The 14,819-nt window shown below is 41.5% G+C and overlaps 1 protein-coding gene across 2 annotated transcripts in view; it reads right to left on the minus strand.

The window, feature by feature from the left end:
• Positions 1-12,520, minus strand: part of mpdz (multiple PDZ domain crumbs cell polarity complex component) — a 47,812-nt gene extending 35,292 nt beyond the window's left edge. For both annotated transcript variants that reach the window (XM_083993301.1, XM_083993300.1), the window contains exons 1-11: positions 12,437-12,520; positions 9,719-9,804; positions 7,664-7,830; positions 5,109-5,270; positions 4,648-4,787; positions 4,008-4,221; positions 3,426-3,548; positions 2,915-3,112; positions 2,157-2,259; positions 1,328-1,416; positions 374-605 (exon numbers count right to left, since the gene is read on the minus strand). In XM_083993301.1, the coding sequence (XP_083849427.1) occupies positions 374-605; positions 1,328-1,416; positions 2,157-2,259; positions 2,915-3,112; positions 3,426-3,548; positions 4,008-4,221; positions 4,648-4,787; positions 5,109-5,270; positions 7,664-7,830; positions 9,719-9,734 (1,444 nt within the window). In that variant the 5' untranslated portion in view covers positions 9,735-9,804; positions 12,437-12,520. The remainder of the gene's footprint in view (positions 1-373; positions 606-1,327; positions 1,417-2,156; positions 2,260-2,914; positions 3,113-3,425; positions 3,549-4,007; positions 4,222-4,647; positions 4,788-5,108; positions 5,271-7,663; positions 7,831-9,718; positions 9,805-12,436) is intronic.
• Between the last annotated feature and the right edge of the window lie 2,299 nt (positions 12,521-14,819).

Raw genomic sequence — 14,819 nt, forward strand, 5'->3', positions numbered from 1 at the left:
TGTTTAGGCAACATATCAAAAAATAAATCTTTCTGTAGCACAGTCCACCTGTCACCTTCTCGTTATGTGTTCTATCACAATGTTGACATCAGGTTGGACTGTAAGTAAAGTGTAACTCAAGTCAGTGGTTTTCATATGTGCCTGGAGAAAGTTCTGTTCCTCTGCTGTAACTATAGCGATAAAAGGGAGTGAAAATTCCATTTGGAGTCACAGGGAAATTACTCCTCACTGCATCATCGTGAACACTCCTGTCTGAGCCACATTTACACATCAAATGACACTTTTTCCCCGACAGGATGATGAGGAACAAGGAATCAGGGTTTTCTTTTTCCCTATCCTCATTAAATTTTTCTCATTTTATCCTTTATCCTACCTTGAGCAGCCTCCTCACTCTTCCTCTCCAGCTCAAGCTCCCTCATCACCGTGGTGGTTGTGGGGATGGTGGTGGAAGAAGGCAGGATGGTGACACTGGGGGCCACAGCAGGGGGGATCTCATCAGGCCTGAAGCCCCGCCGGATCAGCTTAAGATGGACTGTCTGGCCGGTATGTCTGAGCACTTCCACAGCCTGTTGATTGGTGTACCCCTGTATGTTTACACCATCGACCTGCAGGGGGCGACCGTTCATGAGCACATGGAGTTAATCAGGGTGAAAGACCTTCTGCATTCATTATGAGTCAGCTTAAATACCATCTATATTCTTGTTTGGCCTAGGTGAAATTGCAATTATAAAATCCAGTAGGCATACAGAGAAAAAAAGGGCTGCACAAGATTTTCAATCTGTTCTTACAATGCACTTTTTTTTTTTTTTAATTTAGATCATTTAGGACAGGTGGACATTTCCTCAGTCAAAAAAATCACAGTCAATTAAGTTCTTAATGTGAATACTAAAGCACATCATCATTTACACTTAAGGACAGAGCTCAATCAAGTACACCCACCCACACATCAGTATAACTGAACAAAACAAGGGTGTGTGAGTCCTTGAGGGAAAACAGACCAGCATCGGCTTGTGTTTCAAAAAGATGAAGGAAATTACACACAGTTTAACTTCATTGTTAATGTCCTGCAATAATTGAATTAAAACTTAATTGCTCCATTGTGCCAATTCAAGGTTTTCTTTATATTCACAGTCACAAAAACACTTAATAAACTATGAGTTAATTATGAATTATTCAAAATGATGTATCCCATTATTTCCCTCCACTGACTGAGTGAGCAAGTGCGTTCGCTGTAATTGATAATACGAAACATTCTCCGCATATTTTACCTCATGCCACTGAAGACAGAAAATAGTAATAGCTGCAAAGTGCATAATGGGGTACTTACAGCTATTATCTGGTCTCCCACATGAACACGGCCATCTTGATCTACAGCGCTGTCTTTTGTTATACTCTTAACAAAAATACCAGAGGGCTCTGAGAAGTCAAAACAAGACAAAAACATTAAAGCAACGAGGAAGATGGCCATGAATCATGACATTAAATAATACCCAAGGAAAAAAAGGAAACAGATGGTTCAGCTTGATGGTAAGAGTTTGTATAAGACTTCAACATCATAAACAGTGATGTGTTGAACCCAGTGCACTTAAACCTACCTTGAAAATCAAAAGAATGTGGAGTGCTTTTCAACCAAGGCAGTTGGAATAAATTCAAGACTACATGCTATAATAAAAAGGTTATCTGTTGTGCTATTTATTGTGGCTGATGGCTAGAATTTCAAAGGCACATAGAAGTGAAAACATAATTAAAAGTTAATTTAGGGCTGCATACGTTATGTGTTATATGTCTTTATTGTTGACACTGAGGGCGGCGGAAAAGCTAATAATACAACACTTGCAAGCAACTGTCAAATTCCATTCCATTAATTAGCATTCAATTATAGTTGCTTCAGTCCACTTGATGAATATTAGCACCTATATATTCACCCTTTTAAGTTCTTTCTCTTTAGCTGTGAAATGCACAAAGCTAGATTTTCATTATTTGGTCAGTTAACATAAGCTGTGATAAAAGTGGGTTTGAGCAACCACTTAGACATTCCACATTTTTATCCACTGTTTCTACACCACAAAAATATTGACAAAAGCAGTCTTTATATATTTACTGACGCACAGAATTAAATATCATCTTCTGTGAGAAGATAATCTCCTATTCCTCACCTGAATTTTTATCTCCCACATATCCTGCAATGGTGATCCCCAATCCCTGAGCGTTCTTGGTGAGGCTTACATCAAACGCCTCAGTCTCCTCTTCCTCGTAGCCCTGTGAAAAGATGAATGCAAATGGAACGTCAACATCAACTAAGTAAATAAAAAGTAAAGGATAATTCATTTGACAACATTGGAAAAGAAAGTCATGACACTTGAGTGATCTGACTGCGCCATGTGTTCACCAAAATACATTTTTCAACTTTAATTAATGAGTTCTCTAAAGCTGTCAGCCATTAAAAAAACACACACACAATGTGTGCCAACAAAAGGATATGAGGTTCGTCACTGCATACAGTGAGTCACTGAAAACCATTCATGTTTAAATAGGGCCGACTGTTCAGAGTATACATGATATTGCTGTTGAAGTGCTGTTTCTGAGAAGGTGAAGCTCAGAAGTGTGAGTCAGAGGTGATATAACCTGCAATATTCTGTAATTCCATTTATCCAAGGCAGTCAAGAGGTAAGAACAGATAAAACTGGAGATGAAAGAGCTGAACTTTAGGTCTGAAGTGTTTTTGATATAAGCGTATAACTCTTACTGTGTGTTATATATGATATTCAATCATCCTCTTACTATAGAGAAACTGCTTTACTATAGGGATACTCCAGATCGTGACATGTTTTCAATGTGACTGACAGCATCTCCTTGTTATAGGAGAATTGTATCACTTTCTCGGTTTACATCGCAGTGAAACAGCCACTCTCACCTGTTCATTGACAGTGGGGAGCACCACAGGCATGACCGCAGAGACGGAGGGATTCTCATCGGCGGGACCCCTGGTGACCACCAGCTTCACCCTGTTGCCGCACTGCCGGAGGACCTGTGCCACCTGCTCACTGCCCATGCCGTACAGGTCAGTCTCTCCGATTCTCAGGATGTGGTCTCCGCTACGCAGACGGCCATCCTGAGGTAGAAAAAAGTTTTTTTTTTTTTTTTTTGTCTAAGTCTGTGTAGCTTCAGTAGAAATCAAACCCATAATGAGACTGTCACTACCAAAGAAGAGACAGAGTGACAGTTAATTCTGCGCTTGCTTGCAATTAACTCACTCTCATTATACACAGATGACAAGAGCCATCTCTCTACAACACTGAAAATGTCATGAAATACAAAAAAAAAATCTTTTAATGGTCTTCGCTGTTTAAATAACTATTCACAACACTGAAGCCTCCCAGTTGGCAGTTCCCCAGAAGAAAATAGAGATGCAATAATGCTATCACCTGATCAGCTATGCCTCCAGGAAGAATGGTTTTGACAATAACCCCAGTGGTCTTGCCTCCCACGATACCAAATCCAAGGCCGGTGCCATCGTTGACCAGCTCGATTGTCTCCACATGCTGCCACTGGGTAAAAAGAGAGACATAAGAAAGCTGGTGTGAAGACAAGTCGAAAGAGATTTGGTGGCAAAGTTTGTGAGATTAACTTCAGAACATAATGTTTCAGTTATCCAGTTAAAAACATGAGATATCTGCAAAAGCTTTGGCTTTGGATGTGGAATGCAGACGGTGTTATCTACTGCAGTTGGACAGCTTGATTTCCTTTGACAAGAGACACGACTGTGAGCAGCCATGTGCTTCTGTTTGTGACACTGTATTTCCATGGGGGGGGACTGAGCTGCTTCTGTGTCTTTGTTCAGTTGTTTCTGGGCATGTGTGATTTGTTATCCATATGTCAGGCAAACAGATGTGTGCATATTCTCAGTGTTATAAGCAAGAGGTGCACGACTGCACTAAAAGTCAGATTAACCCTCCACGTTCCCCACGGTGAAGTGTGTCTGCTGTATGACTCCACTGTATTCATACCGCGCTGGAGTTGGCCGACAGTGTGCTGGCAGCAGAGGGCGTGCGGGACACCACGGGACTGACGAGCTGAGGGATGGGTCCTCTGGCCACTGTGAGCTGCACCCTCTCTGACGCACTCTGCAGGATGGCTATGGCCTGCTGGTGGGTCACTGTCTGGTCCAGGGGCTGGCCGTTGATGGCCAAGATCTGGTCGGCTTCTTTGAGCTTTCCATCGCTGTACAGACACAAGCAGAGGGTGTCGATTAGAGAAGGAGATGTGGCAGTGAATGTTGTCAGAAGAGATTTTAAGCCTGTCTCTTGTAACCATTTTTCTGCTTGCAGTTTTGGTTAGATGTTGACAGATTTCTCTAGGTTTTTTTTTTCCAATTTGAATAAAACAAATTAATGATTGTGGGATGAGATGTTTAAAGTTGTGAAAAGAAAAGTTTCCACAACTGTTGGGGTTAATTGGAAGAAAGTATGAGAGAGCCACAGACTGAGTAAAAAAAACAAAACAATTTCTCTGACTCTAATTCCACTTCATCAACTGGCAAGATATTGAGAAAGTTTCTGGAAGCTAACTTTGTTGTGAAAAAGATTTTTAATCATGTTTGAAATCTCTCATGGCTCTCTGAATGACAACATGTCGACCGTAACGTACCAGTGAGCCACACTCCCCGGCTGAATTTCCTGGATGAAGATGCCGAGCTCTCCGCGATTCTCGCTCTTCAGTCCCACCACGCTGAAGCCCAGACCACCTGACGCTGGCTTCTGCAGATCCACGTGTGTCACGTAGCGCCCCTGTGATATACGCACACACATGTACACTTTGACCCCAGTGGTGATTGACTATAGCATCAAAGCTACAGGCAGCCTTTAGATGTCTATTTGAAGTGCCTCAAGAGAGAAAAGCACTGTTTGTGTGACTGTCTTTGGTTTGAAATATTATATTTATTCAAGGTGCGCTACCTGTTCATAGAAGAAGTGCTGATTTGTGTCTGTTACTATGAGCAAAACATTTTGAAATGTGATAATAAGTCTAATGGGACCTGACAGAAAGGCACTACATTAGCCTACAATATAACACTGTTATTCCCACGTTGGTGTTTCAGTTGCTTATACCTGCGCCATGGACTGAATAATGTGCTCAAATTCTTCAGATGGTGTCTTCCCATTGATTTGTATGGCAGCTGGTACATCTGAATAGGAAACATGGCTTCCATTGGGCTTGGCTGCTGCGATGTGATCGGCAGGGTCACTCCCACGTGATGCTGGGACGCTCCCCTGAAAATGTCAATAACAGACATGTAGTGAATGACCTAGATCATTCAGATGTACACTTCCGCCTTAATACATGGCTGAAATAACACTATAAAGGGAAATCAAATTAAATAGGACACTGGACCTTCATTATAAAAGCTGTGTCTTTTTGTTTCTAGTGTGAATGCTAAATCGGACAGCTTAGGATTTCTCATCCTGCACACCACAGCAACTCTGGCATTAATCCCACCAAAGACAATTAAAAGTTTGAACAAAAAAAAAAAACACATCATGACTTGTTCATACGGTGAACATAAACATTTATCAAGTTTAATTTTAGGCACAAAAAGCCCTGACGTGTGGGTGTCTAAAACCACGGGGATGGCAGATAGTTTGTTGTCCCACCATGATTAGCTGGATCTATGGCAGCCTAATCCTTCAGGAGATAATGGCACTTAGCTGATGTTCCAACAATGACTAGGCTCCAAATACAATATTTCTGTCATGGTGGGGGAAAAGCATCACTGGCCATCTGGATGCCTTAATGTGCTTCGGTTTTAATTACTGCAATGACTTTAGTTCTCTGACAGATGAATTACATGAACGCGACAACTACATAAAACAGTGTTTTTTTCTGATTTCATTAGCCAAAGGCTGTAATGTTTATGACCATCTGAACTGGATTCAATTCAGATGGTCATAGCTATTCACAAAGATAATTTCATAAACACTCTATTTGGCATATGGCACTGACAAGCAGAAGCTGTCCTTGTGAACTTGTTCATCTCCACCAGGAAGTCGACTGTAGGAACTTTCAGAGTCGTGTACAGTAAAATGATGCCTCCTTTAAACACGGTCCCAAATTAGTCCTCAGAAACAAAAGTCCATTGGACAGGACACATTAGTGCTGCACGCTGCAAACAAAACCCTATGGGCCGGGCTAAGTTAGCGTAGCATGCTGCTAAGTTGCTGTCCTCATGCATAAGCTTTGTTAGCTGGGGCCTTGCTAAGAGGATTAAAGTTCCAGTTTGGTTCTTGCACATTTAAGAAATTGTTTCTGCCCCACTTCACACGGTGGCAGCGGCCTCTTTCTCATTGGAGAGCAGGGCCTTGTCGCCATAGCGACATGGGCCGAGCAAGGCCCAACTAGCGGAGCCAGAAGACGGACAGTGTGTGTGTGTGTGTGTGTGTTTATGTGTCTGGCTCTTGTCTCACAACAGAACACAAAAATGCTGCCTCACTCCAAATTGTTTCTGCTTAAGGGGGGAGCAAACAAGTGCAGCTGGGCTTGGAAGCTCTATAAAAGACAGAACAAGAGGAACATCCATTTGTAGTTGTCTCTGAAATATGTCTCTTTACCATTGTTACAACATGGAGTGGGTCCATTTTAAGATCTGTCGGGGCTTTACAATGAATGGCTTGATAAATGTTGCTCAGTAAAACAAACACACAGCCATCAGCTCAGACGCACACATCGGAATGTACCCCCTTTTGAAATAAGCTAAATCGCCAGCACACAAAAATGCCAGCAGGGCTTTTATAATCTAAATTCCACAAGGGGTAAAAAGCTCGAGCATCCCTGCCTCCCACTGCATAGCTCAAATATTTTTGTCTCTGTTTCTCAAATGCTTACCCTGGCCCCTTTCCACTGTGACTTAAGAGCTTTTTCCCTTCCACTCAAATGTTCAATTCTCAATGGGGGAGAATCAGCTTGAAAAAGAGTTCCTGCCTTTAGACCAACTATCTCTGCTCATGTACCCATATTATATCTGGCTCATGTGAACCCTGACAGCAATTTGGCCATGGCAGCAATACAACTGGGGATGGAGACTGGAATGGGGAGGGAGGGGGTGTTGACATGAGCCAGAAACAGAATCAGTGAGGGCCAGCGAGGAAGATAAATACTGAGGCACAGGTAATGCAGGAATTTCACTTTTTTTTTCAAGATGATCATATGGTTGTCATTGTAACCAGACAATAGGCTGCTCCACAATGCCTGTCTGTTCTGTCTTTGAACCACAGGCCTTAAGCCTGAACACTGGTTGGGAGTACCACAGCAACAAAAATAATGGCGTCATAACACTGCACACACATATACACACATGGATGAATGATAAGTTATATTACCCCCTCTCTGGCCTAAATTCCTCTTTGCCTGATAACACGACAGAAAAAAAACAGACAATTAAGTTTTTATTTCTCATTAAACACAATCTTCTATTTAAATCACTTCTGTACTCACAGTACAGTGGGATGCCGCCATCTGGCACTGGGGTTTAGTTTCTACTTGTATATCAATAATGCAGAACTTCACATGACCACAATATTTTATCCTCTTAATGATCTTCCATGGCAACCTAGCATCACTCCTCTGTGTTCAGCGATATCCCTCTAATTGACTTGAATGTGGAGTTTACCTGGTCTCTGAGATGCTGGACAGACTTCTGCAAGGCCAGGATCTGGTGGAAGAGGGGGCTCTGGAGCACTGATTTAAGCAGGCTGAGCTTCTCCTCAGTGGGCACCTCCCCTCGCTCCTTCAGTTTGGCCTGGAGACGCTCCACCGCCTGCAAGGCACGCTGTGTATCTGCAAGCCGTCCAAATATTTTAGTGACAGCGCGGGCCGGAGTGAAGGAGTGGATGCAGGGAGAAGGGAGGAGTGGGAGTGATAGGGGTGGACAGGGGTGATGAGACATAAGCTTTATCAGTCCAGAGCAGAGATGGGAGACAGGGAAGGGTGTGTGGAAACGACCTTATCTATTCATTTAAATATCCTTATTTTATTTTACCCTCAATAATACGCTTGTTAAAAATATACAGTTTCCCATAACCATTTGGCTAATGCCTTTTAATTTGCGTCTTTATGTACAACAATGACATGTAAATTAAGCAGAGAGGAAGGATGGAGAGAGCCACACTTTACAACCTGTAGGCTTAGCTAAGGCTGACTGGTGCTCAGCAGACCTTACTAGATTGAAATCACGTAGCATCATGTTTTTACACCAGGAAAGAAAACTATTTTCAACACACTGTTTGTTTGCAGAATTGCAATGTTGCCTTAAAGGTCAATTGTGAGCTGCACATGAGCACCGAATGGGTATCAAGAGGAAAAGACAGATAAATAAATAAATACAACCCAGACCCGCCACAGTTTGCTTGCTGGACCCTGCATAAGCCCCACAATCGAGCAACTCCAGAGAGGCTTGTTAGTGGGTTTGGGCCAGCCCAACGTCATCTGGACAAAAATCAAGCAATTTCCAATGCCCACCAACTGTGACTAACACCTAATAGGGCGTGCACGAGGTCCAAAGCACTTTTTGCACTGAGATGCTTTGTTGTTTGAACAAAGGTTGTAAACAAGCCAATAACACTTGAGCCTAGGAAGATATCTATTTTTTTCTGTTCGCCACCAGTCCCATGCAGGTGACAGTGTTCTCTATTGTGGATAATGAGTAGTCCCGACAGACTGTGACATATGTCTGTTTGCATTTGTGTGTGTGCTGCAAGCCTGGGTTGTTTTCTCTTAATACAACCATGATGGATTTTAATTTATTTCTTTTTTTCCTTCTTTCATTTTTGTCAGAGGTAACGTTGAATTCTATCATTCATTCAACTCATATTATACAACTGGTGCATGAAACCCAGTTGTCCCAACCTACAGTATACATTACAACTGATTGGATAGGTGCAAGGTTCAACAATCTTAATTATCCCCAGGGGGCAATTTTTTTCACAGCCAGTGGTGAAAAACAAACATGTACTATAACAAGACAACAAACACATCCAATCACAACAGGTCATTTAAAAGTCTGATTGCTGCAGGGATGAATAAGCCTGTCTTGAGAACGACCATAGATTTGCAGCTTTAAAGAATGAAGCTGGCCATGCCAATGTGGCTCCATTCTTGACAGTTCGGGGGAAAAAATCTCAATAGGGACAAACACACAATCAAATCTATAGCAACATTATCAGATATGGCAACACTGGCTGTACATAAGCCTTGAACTGAATCCAGCGCCCCTTGCGCCGGTTGAGAAAACTCACAGCAGGAGCCAAATGTTGGATGGAGAGCCAGCAGAGATGGACGCCCCAACTGACTAGACCAAACGCTGCTCATTTTACAAAAGGAAATTGAAACAGAAATAGGCACATTGAGTGCGCACTGCGCAGTGGCAGTATTTAATCTTTCTCTTGTTTATCATTATTCTGAATCTTAATTAGAGTATTTGTTGTGGAGTCACTCAGTCAGAATTATGTTATCGTGGCAACAGTAGATGCTAAAGCTTGGCCCGTTACAGTTCATTTAGTGACAGAAATAGGCAAGAAAAGAAACATTTGGTAGATGTAATGGATACAAACAAGCCTGTGGAATACACCAACTGTAAAATGTACTTCTATTTCAGCTGTAATAAATAACAGTCTGGCTCAATCAAGTGAGTGTGGCTGCCATAAAACAGAACAAATTGATGACTTACCCATTGTTTCAATCATTTTCAGAACTCCAGGTGAATGTGATTTCTCTCCATTAACAGCAATTTCACTCTCTTCCTCTTTTCAAGGCCTGCAAAGAACAACCATGCTTTTTCTTAACATTCACAGAAATGACAATCAGGGCACAGTGATATATATCAGTATACTTTTTCTTTTTCAATTCCACAAAGATGAAGAAGTAAGAAAGAGCTAAAGGGACAAGGAGGAGTTTGTATTTGGTTATACAAAAGTCACATATTAATGTGGATGAATCTACGTTACCCACACTTGTTAATGGGTCCACTTTCGATAAATATATCGTTTTGTCTTTATCGTTATTTTGCTATTATTATTAATTAATTAACCTACTTCCGGTTTTGCGGACACTGCCCGACGGGTCATGGGAATAATGCCACCGAAACGCTGTTTATGGTCGGAACTACAAAGGTATCTGATCGTCCAACAGATCGTCTTCGAACCTCTGACTTTCATTCTTGATTAATGAAAATATTCTTGGCAAATGTAGTCGCTTTCGTCCGCCTTGCACCGGTCCAAGAATTTCACTGTGCGCGCGGAGGCTCATGGGAAATTTAGTGTGAAAACACTTTGCTTTCCAAAACTCCTCATTGTCCCTTTAAGACTGGTTCATCAAAATATTACAGAGTCACCATTGTGAGAGGAACTGCAGACTATTTACTGTGTTCCAACAACACTGGTGCTGAGTCTGAGTTTGATCACACATCTACTGTAAGTCATTAGTTATTTTACAATTGACTAATGCTCTTATTGATAAAATAACATTAGATTTACATTCTTGGGCCTTCATTCAATGCACTTTGGCAGTAGTTTTGTTAAATCAATGACATGCGTGAATAAAAATTTCCATTGCACTCCCCTGATAAATAAATATATTTGTTTCAGAGATGACATTTTGATGATTAATAATCCCATGCACACAAACAATCTTGTTAGTTATTTCAAATATTCAGCACAACACCCAGCCGTCTTACATCATTATTTCATCTGTCAATTGCAGTAGTTTTGAGTTTGGTGTCTTTGCTCATAAGATTAATCACGTAGCACAGCAGTGCATTTATATATGAGATCTTTCAGTGATCCACTGCGATCCACTGTGATCCACTGCTTCATAATGCAGTGATTGTTAGACAACAAACATAAGCACTGAGCTGTGCCCCTGCTTTTACACATCACACCTTTAAAGCCTAATGATAACATATTAAGGTGGTTATGTTGTAACATTTGACTAATGCTTTTAGTTAAGCTTGTGATGGCTTGTCAACTCCCATCTCAGGAACATTACACTTGACTTTAGGAGTGGCTTTGTTGCGAGCATGACATGACTCAGGGAGACATTACACGATTAAAGGAGATTGGTAGGATAATTAAAAGCCCTATACAGTCTCTTAGAATAGCTACAGTGCGTGTGGCAACAGGATCACCACAGCAGTGGTTTGTTTATGTTTTATTCTATTTGCCTCTGCTGTAATGTAAAACTTTCAAACTCACAAATTAGCTTTCTTAACACAATATGTGGCACCAAGACTTTTCTCAGCTTTAAACATGCAATTTCTTTTTGATGTACAGGTTTAAAATCAAACTTATGTTTTTAACTAACTGCTTATTTTGTTTGCTGACAAATTGCTGCATTAAAAGGATATCCAATTATACATACCCATACAGCTTTATTAGTGTTACTAAAACACTGATTTAATTTACCGAATAACCCAAATGGTGGTGTAAATGACTATTGGTATCCGGTCCAATAGAAACAGACTGTACATTTCACTATACTTTAATATCCTGTATAGCTTTTACACTCACATGTCTTCTTGTGTTGTTCCAACACTATCGCCACAGTGTTATAGATGTTACTTTCAGGGACAAAGGCCAAGCGTCCGTTCTGATATTTGTATTGTAAAAAGTATCGTTATGGTTCCTAGTTGAAAGCAAGAGCAGGAGGGGGCTCGCTGCCCTTCAAGCTGCACATATTCAGAGGCATGTAATGATTCACTAAAGGGCAAAGGAACTCTACATCTCTTACGAAGTTAACCCACGGGAGATTTAAGGAAAGTAATCGTCGGTAAAGTCGTGCCTGAGCTTTGTCGTGACCACAACCAGCTAATAATAACAGGTTGTCATTCTGTCGTGTGGCTCTTTTCTATCATCATCGGCAACGTAGGTCGACTACGTGCTTACTTATAACTTATATATAAATAAATTGTTATAAATTGTTTACAAACTAGATGCCAGGATGTGTTTTGTCAGTAAATATAGTCAGATTTATTAGTATTTTGAATCCAGTCGCCGAGGCACTTGGGACAATCCGCTTTTCTCAACTCCTCCTCCTCCGTCTTCCCCATCTCATCCACGGAGCAGGAAAGCAACAGGCTTCCGACGAGCAGACGGTCAATAAGTTCAGTAGTGTCGCTATTTAACGGCAAAAACCAACCACGGTGGCTTTTAACAGCACACATTCAACATTTTGTAGTTAAAAAGAAAAACTTAGAGCTGTTTAAAACGCGTCTTTCCTGCTTAGTAACCCAACGCGACAACAGGCGTCTGAGGATATCTACCCCCCTCCTCATTAGCGACATTGTAACGAACAAAAGCGACTCTTGCGGAAAAAGCTGGAGTTATTTTGTAGCTGCGAAATGTTTATTAGCATTCCCCGGAGAGGAACTTGTCTGGAAATAATCACTTACATGAGTGTGGAGGTTTAGTTTCCCGGCGGCCAGCGTCCTAGCCTATCCTCTGTTGTCCTGCGGCTAACGGCGCACTGACTGACCGGGGCTTAAAGATGGGGCGTAGTGTAACTCGAGCTTCTATGGACATTTTCGACGGTAGCGGCTCTGAGAGTTGAGCCGGGACTGAAGCGCCGCTTGCTGGCTGTGTTGACACCTAGGCCTGAGATGTCAAACCCGGCCCCGAACTCCAGCCAAAGGCTTCAGTCAAAGCAAACAACTTAAATCAATCCAGTATGCCCCACTTAACATTTAATGAGGCTACGGAGCAAGAAGTTTGATTTTGAGCCCGTGTTGCCTTCAAGTTTCCACAAAGTAGGCTTCAGGCAGGCTCATTACATTTTTCATGCAGACCCAAAAAGTAACCACTAGCACACTGCTATCTTGAAAAACCGCCTGTCTAACCCCAGACACCCCAACCAGCCAGTTTGCAATGTTTTTTTAAAGGAGGCTTTATTTTATTTATGAAAATACACAGTGTAAACCACAAAAATTAAAGGGTTAGAACTAGCTTTTAACAGGGGTCTTCTCAAGACAGGGTCACAAGAAAATAAGCTGTTACTTGACATAATAATTTACTGGTGCTCTTAACACATTTGCAATAATGCAATTACTACAAATCAACACAGACAAACAGCTATACCTGGGATTTATAGTGTGCATTGTGCCGGCCAGTTGTCTGCTCTGCACTGGAGGTAATTCTGCGCAGAACCTGAGTTGAGTATACAGTATATCAGTCCCAAGAGCAGACATAGGTCCACATGATAAAAAATCATAGACAGCTCTAAATGCTAAAAGGGTAAGCTGTAGCAAGTTTACCGTCACAATCTGGGCTTCTTGGATTTTAACAATGCACACCGGGGAAGTCAATTTACTAAAGCGTGACACATCTAACTTCTGTGCCCATAACTCTATTTCAGCCAGGAGCAGAAAACCATTATATTAAGGCAGCTTGAGGTGAACCACAATAACGTTGCTTAGTAGGGACATCTTTACATGACAGTCTGGGAGATAAAGCTTTAAGATTGTTTGTTGAGTTGGGTCAGTGAAGAGTCACAGGTGCAGTAAAGTGCTGGTTGTTTGCCCTTAAATGATATTCTGAGCTGTGTAAAATATTGTACAAAGAGAGGCAGTGCTGTTGTCATGATATTGGAGTCACTGCTGGATAAATATGGACGAACACCAGGCCTGAATTCTGAATTTTTAATGGAGAAAAAGTTACAAACATTGCTGCAAGAAATCCATTCTTGGCAGACCCGACACAAACTTGTGTAATAGTTCAGATTTCATCAATGTGTTGTTGTTGACTGTCATTTTTTCCCCCGCTGTGGTAATAAATAATTTGTGAACAAAATCTTGTTTTTTGGTGAATCAGGTACATGGGTCCGTGAGAGAATATTGCATGGAGTTGCATGGTACGCACGGTTGATAAATCTTTAATGATCGTAATGCAGCAAACATTTTATTTCTTTGTCAACCACATGCAAACACACACACACATAGTCTGCAGACACCCACGCGGGACCACGTAAAAGCCAAACATATTTTGGAAACAACAAGCATTCAAGTGCACTAAAAGATACACAGTGTGATTTTGATTGCAAGTGGAGAGTGAAGTATTTTTAGGCCCAGGAACCACCTTGGAAAAGGACATGGCATGCTGATAAAACCAGAATTCTCCGTATGTGTCCTGTTTATAGGATTATGCACTCTATTTCAGTCAGCAATGCTCCATGCTTATCAAATTTGATATGAGCTGTTACTCAAAATGAAATGTATCAAAAACCCGCTGGGATAGAAGCTGTTGCCTGTTAACTCATGACTCATATCCACCAATACCAAAATAGCTATAGTCTGATTAGGATTGCATTGTTTTTTTCCGTCATTGTCAAGGAAAGGGGACTGTATCGGAGGCATTTTCTGGTTGTTGATCACAGCCTGCCTTTTGGCCTCAGTGCTTCTAACTCCAGAACTTTTTGTTTTCATGGATCAGGACCTCAGAGGAGGGCAGGAAGGAGTGAGGTCACTCAGTGAGAAGTCATTTCAACAAGTAGAAGAGGGATAAAAGCTGCTTTCAGGAAGCTGATACTGACTAAATCCCTTCACCATTTATATCTTTACTTCTACCTCCCTCTTATCCACCCTATAACTCCCCTCTTACTTTGACAATAAGCCACTTTTATGTGGGAGGTCTGACTCAGCCAAACGCTGAAAAAGACAAGAGATTGAAACATTGAAAAAAAAACCTATCTCAGCTTGGTGCTCAGCAGCTTCAGCGTTTTTGTATTTTTGTACCTGCCTATCACAGGCCTTTAAGCGATAGTCATTGTTCGTGGCCGCTTAG

The sequence above is a fragment of the Trachurus trachurus genome (assembly GCF_905171665.1).
Source record: "Trachurus trachurus genome assembly, chromosome: 18".
NCBI lineage: Eukaryota > Metazoa > Chordata > Actinopteri > Carangiformes > Carangidae > Trachurus > Trachurus trachurus.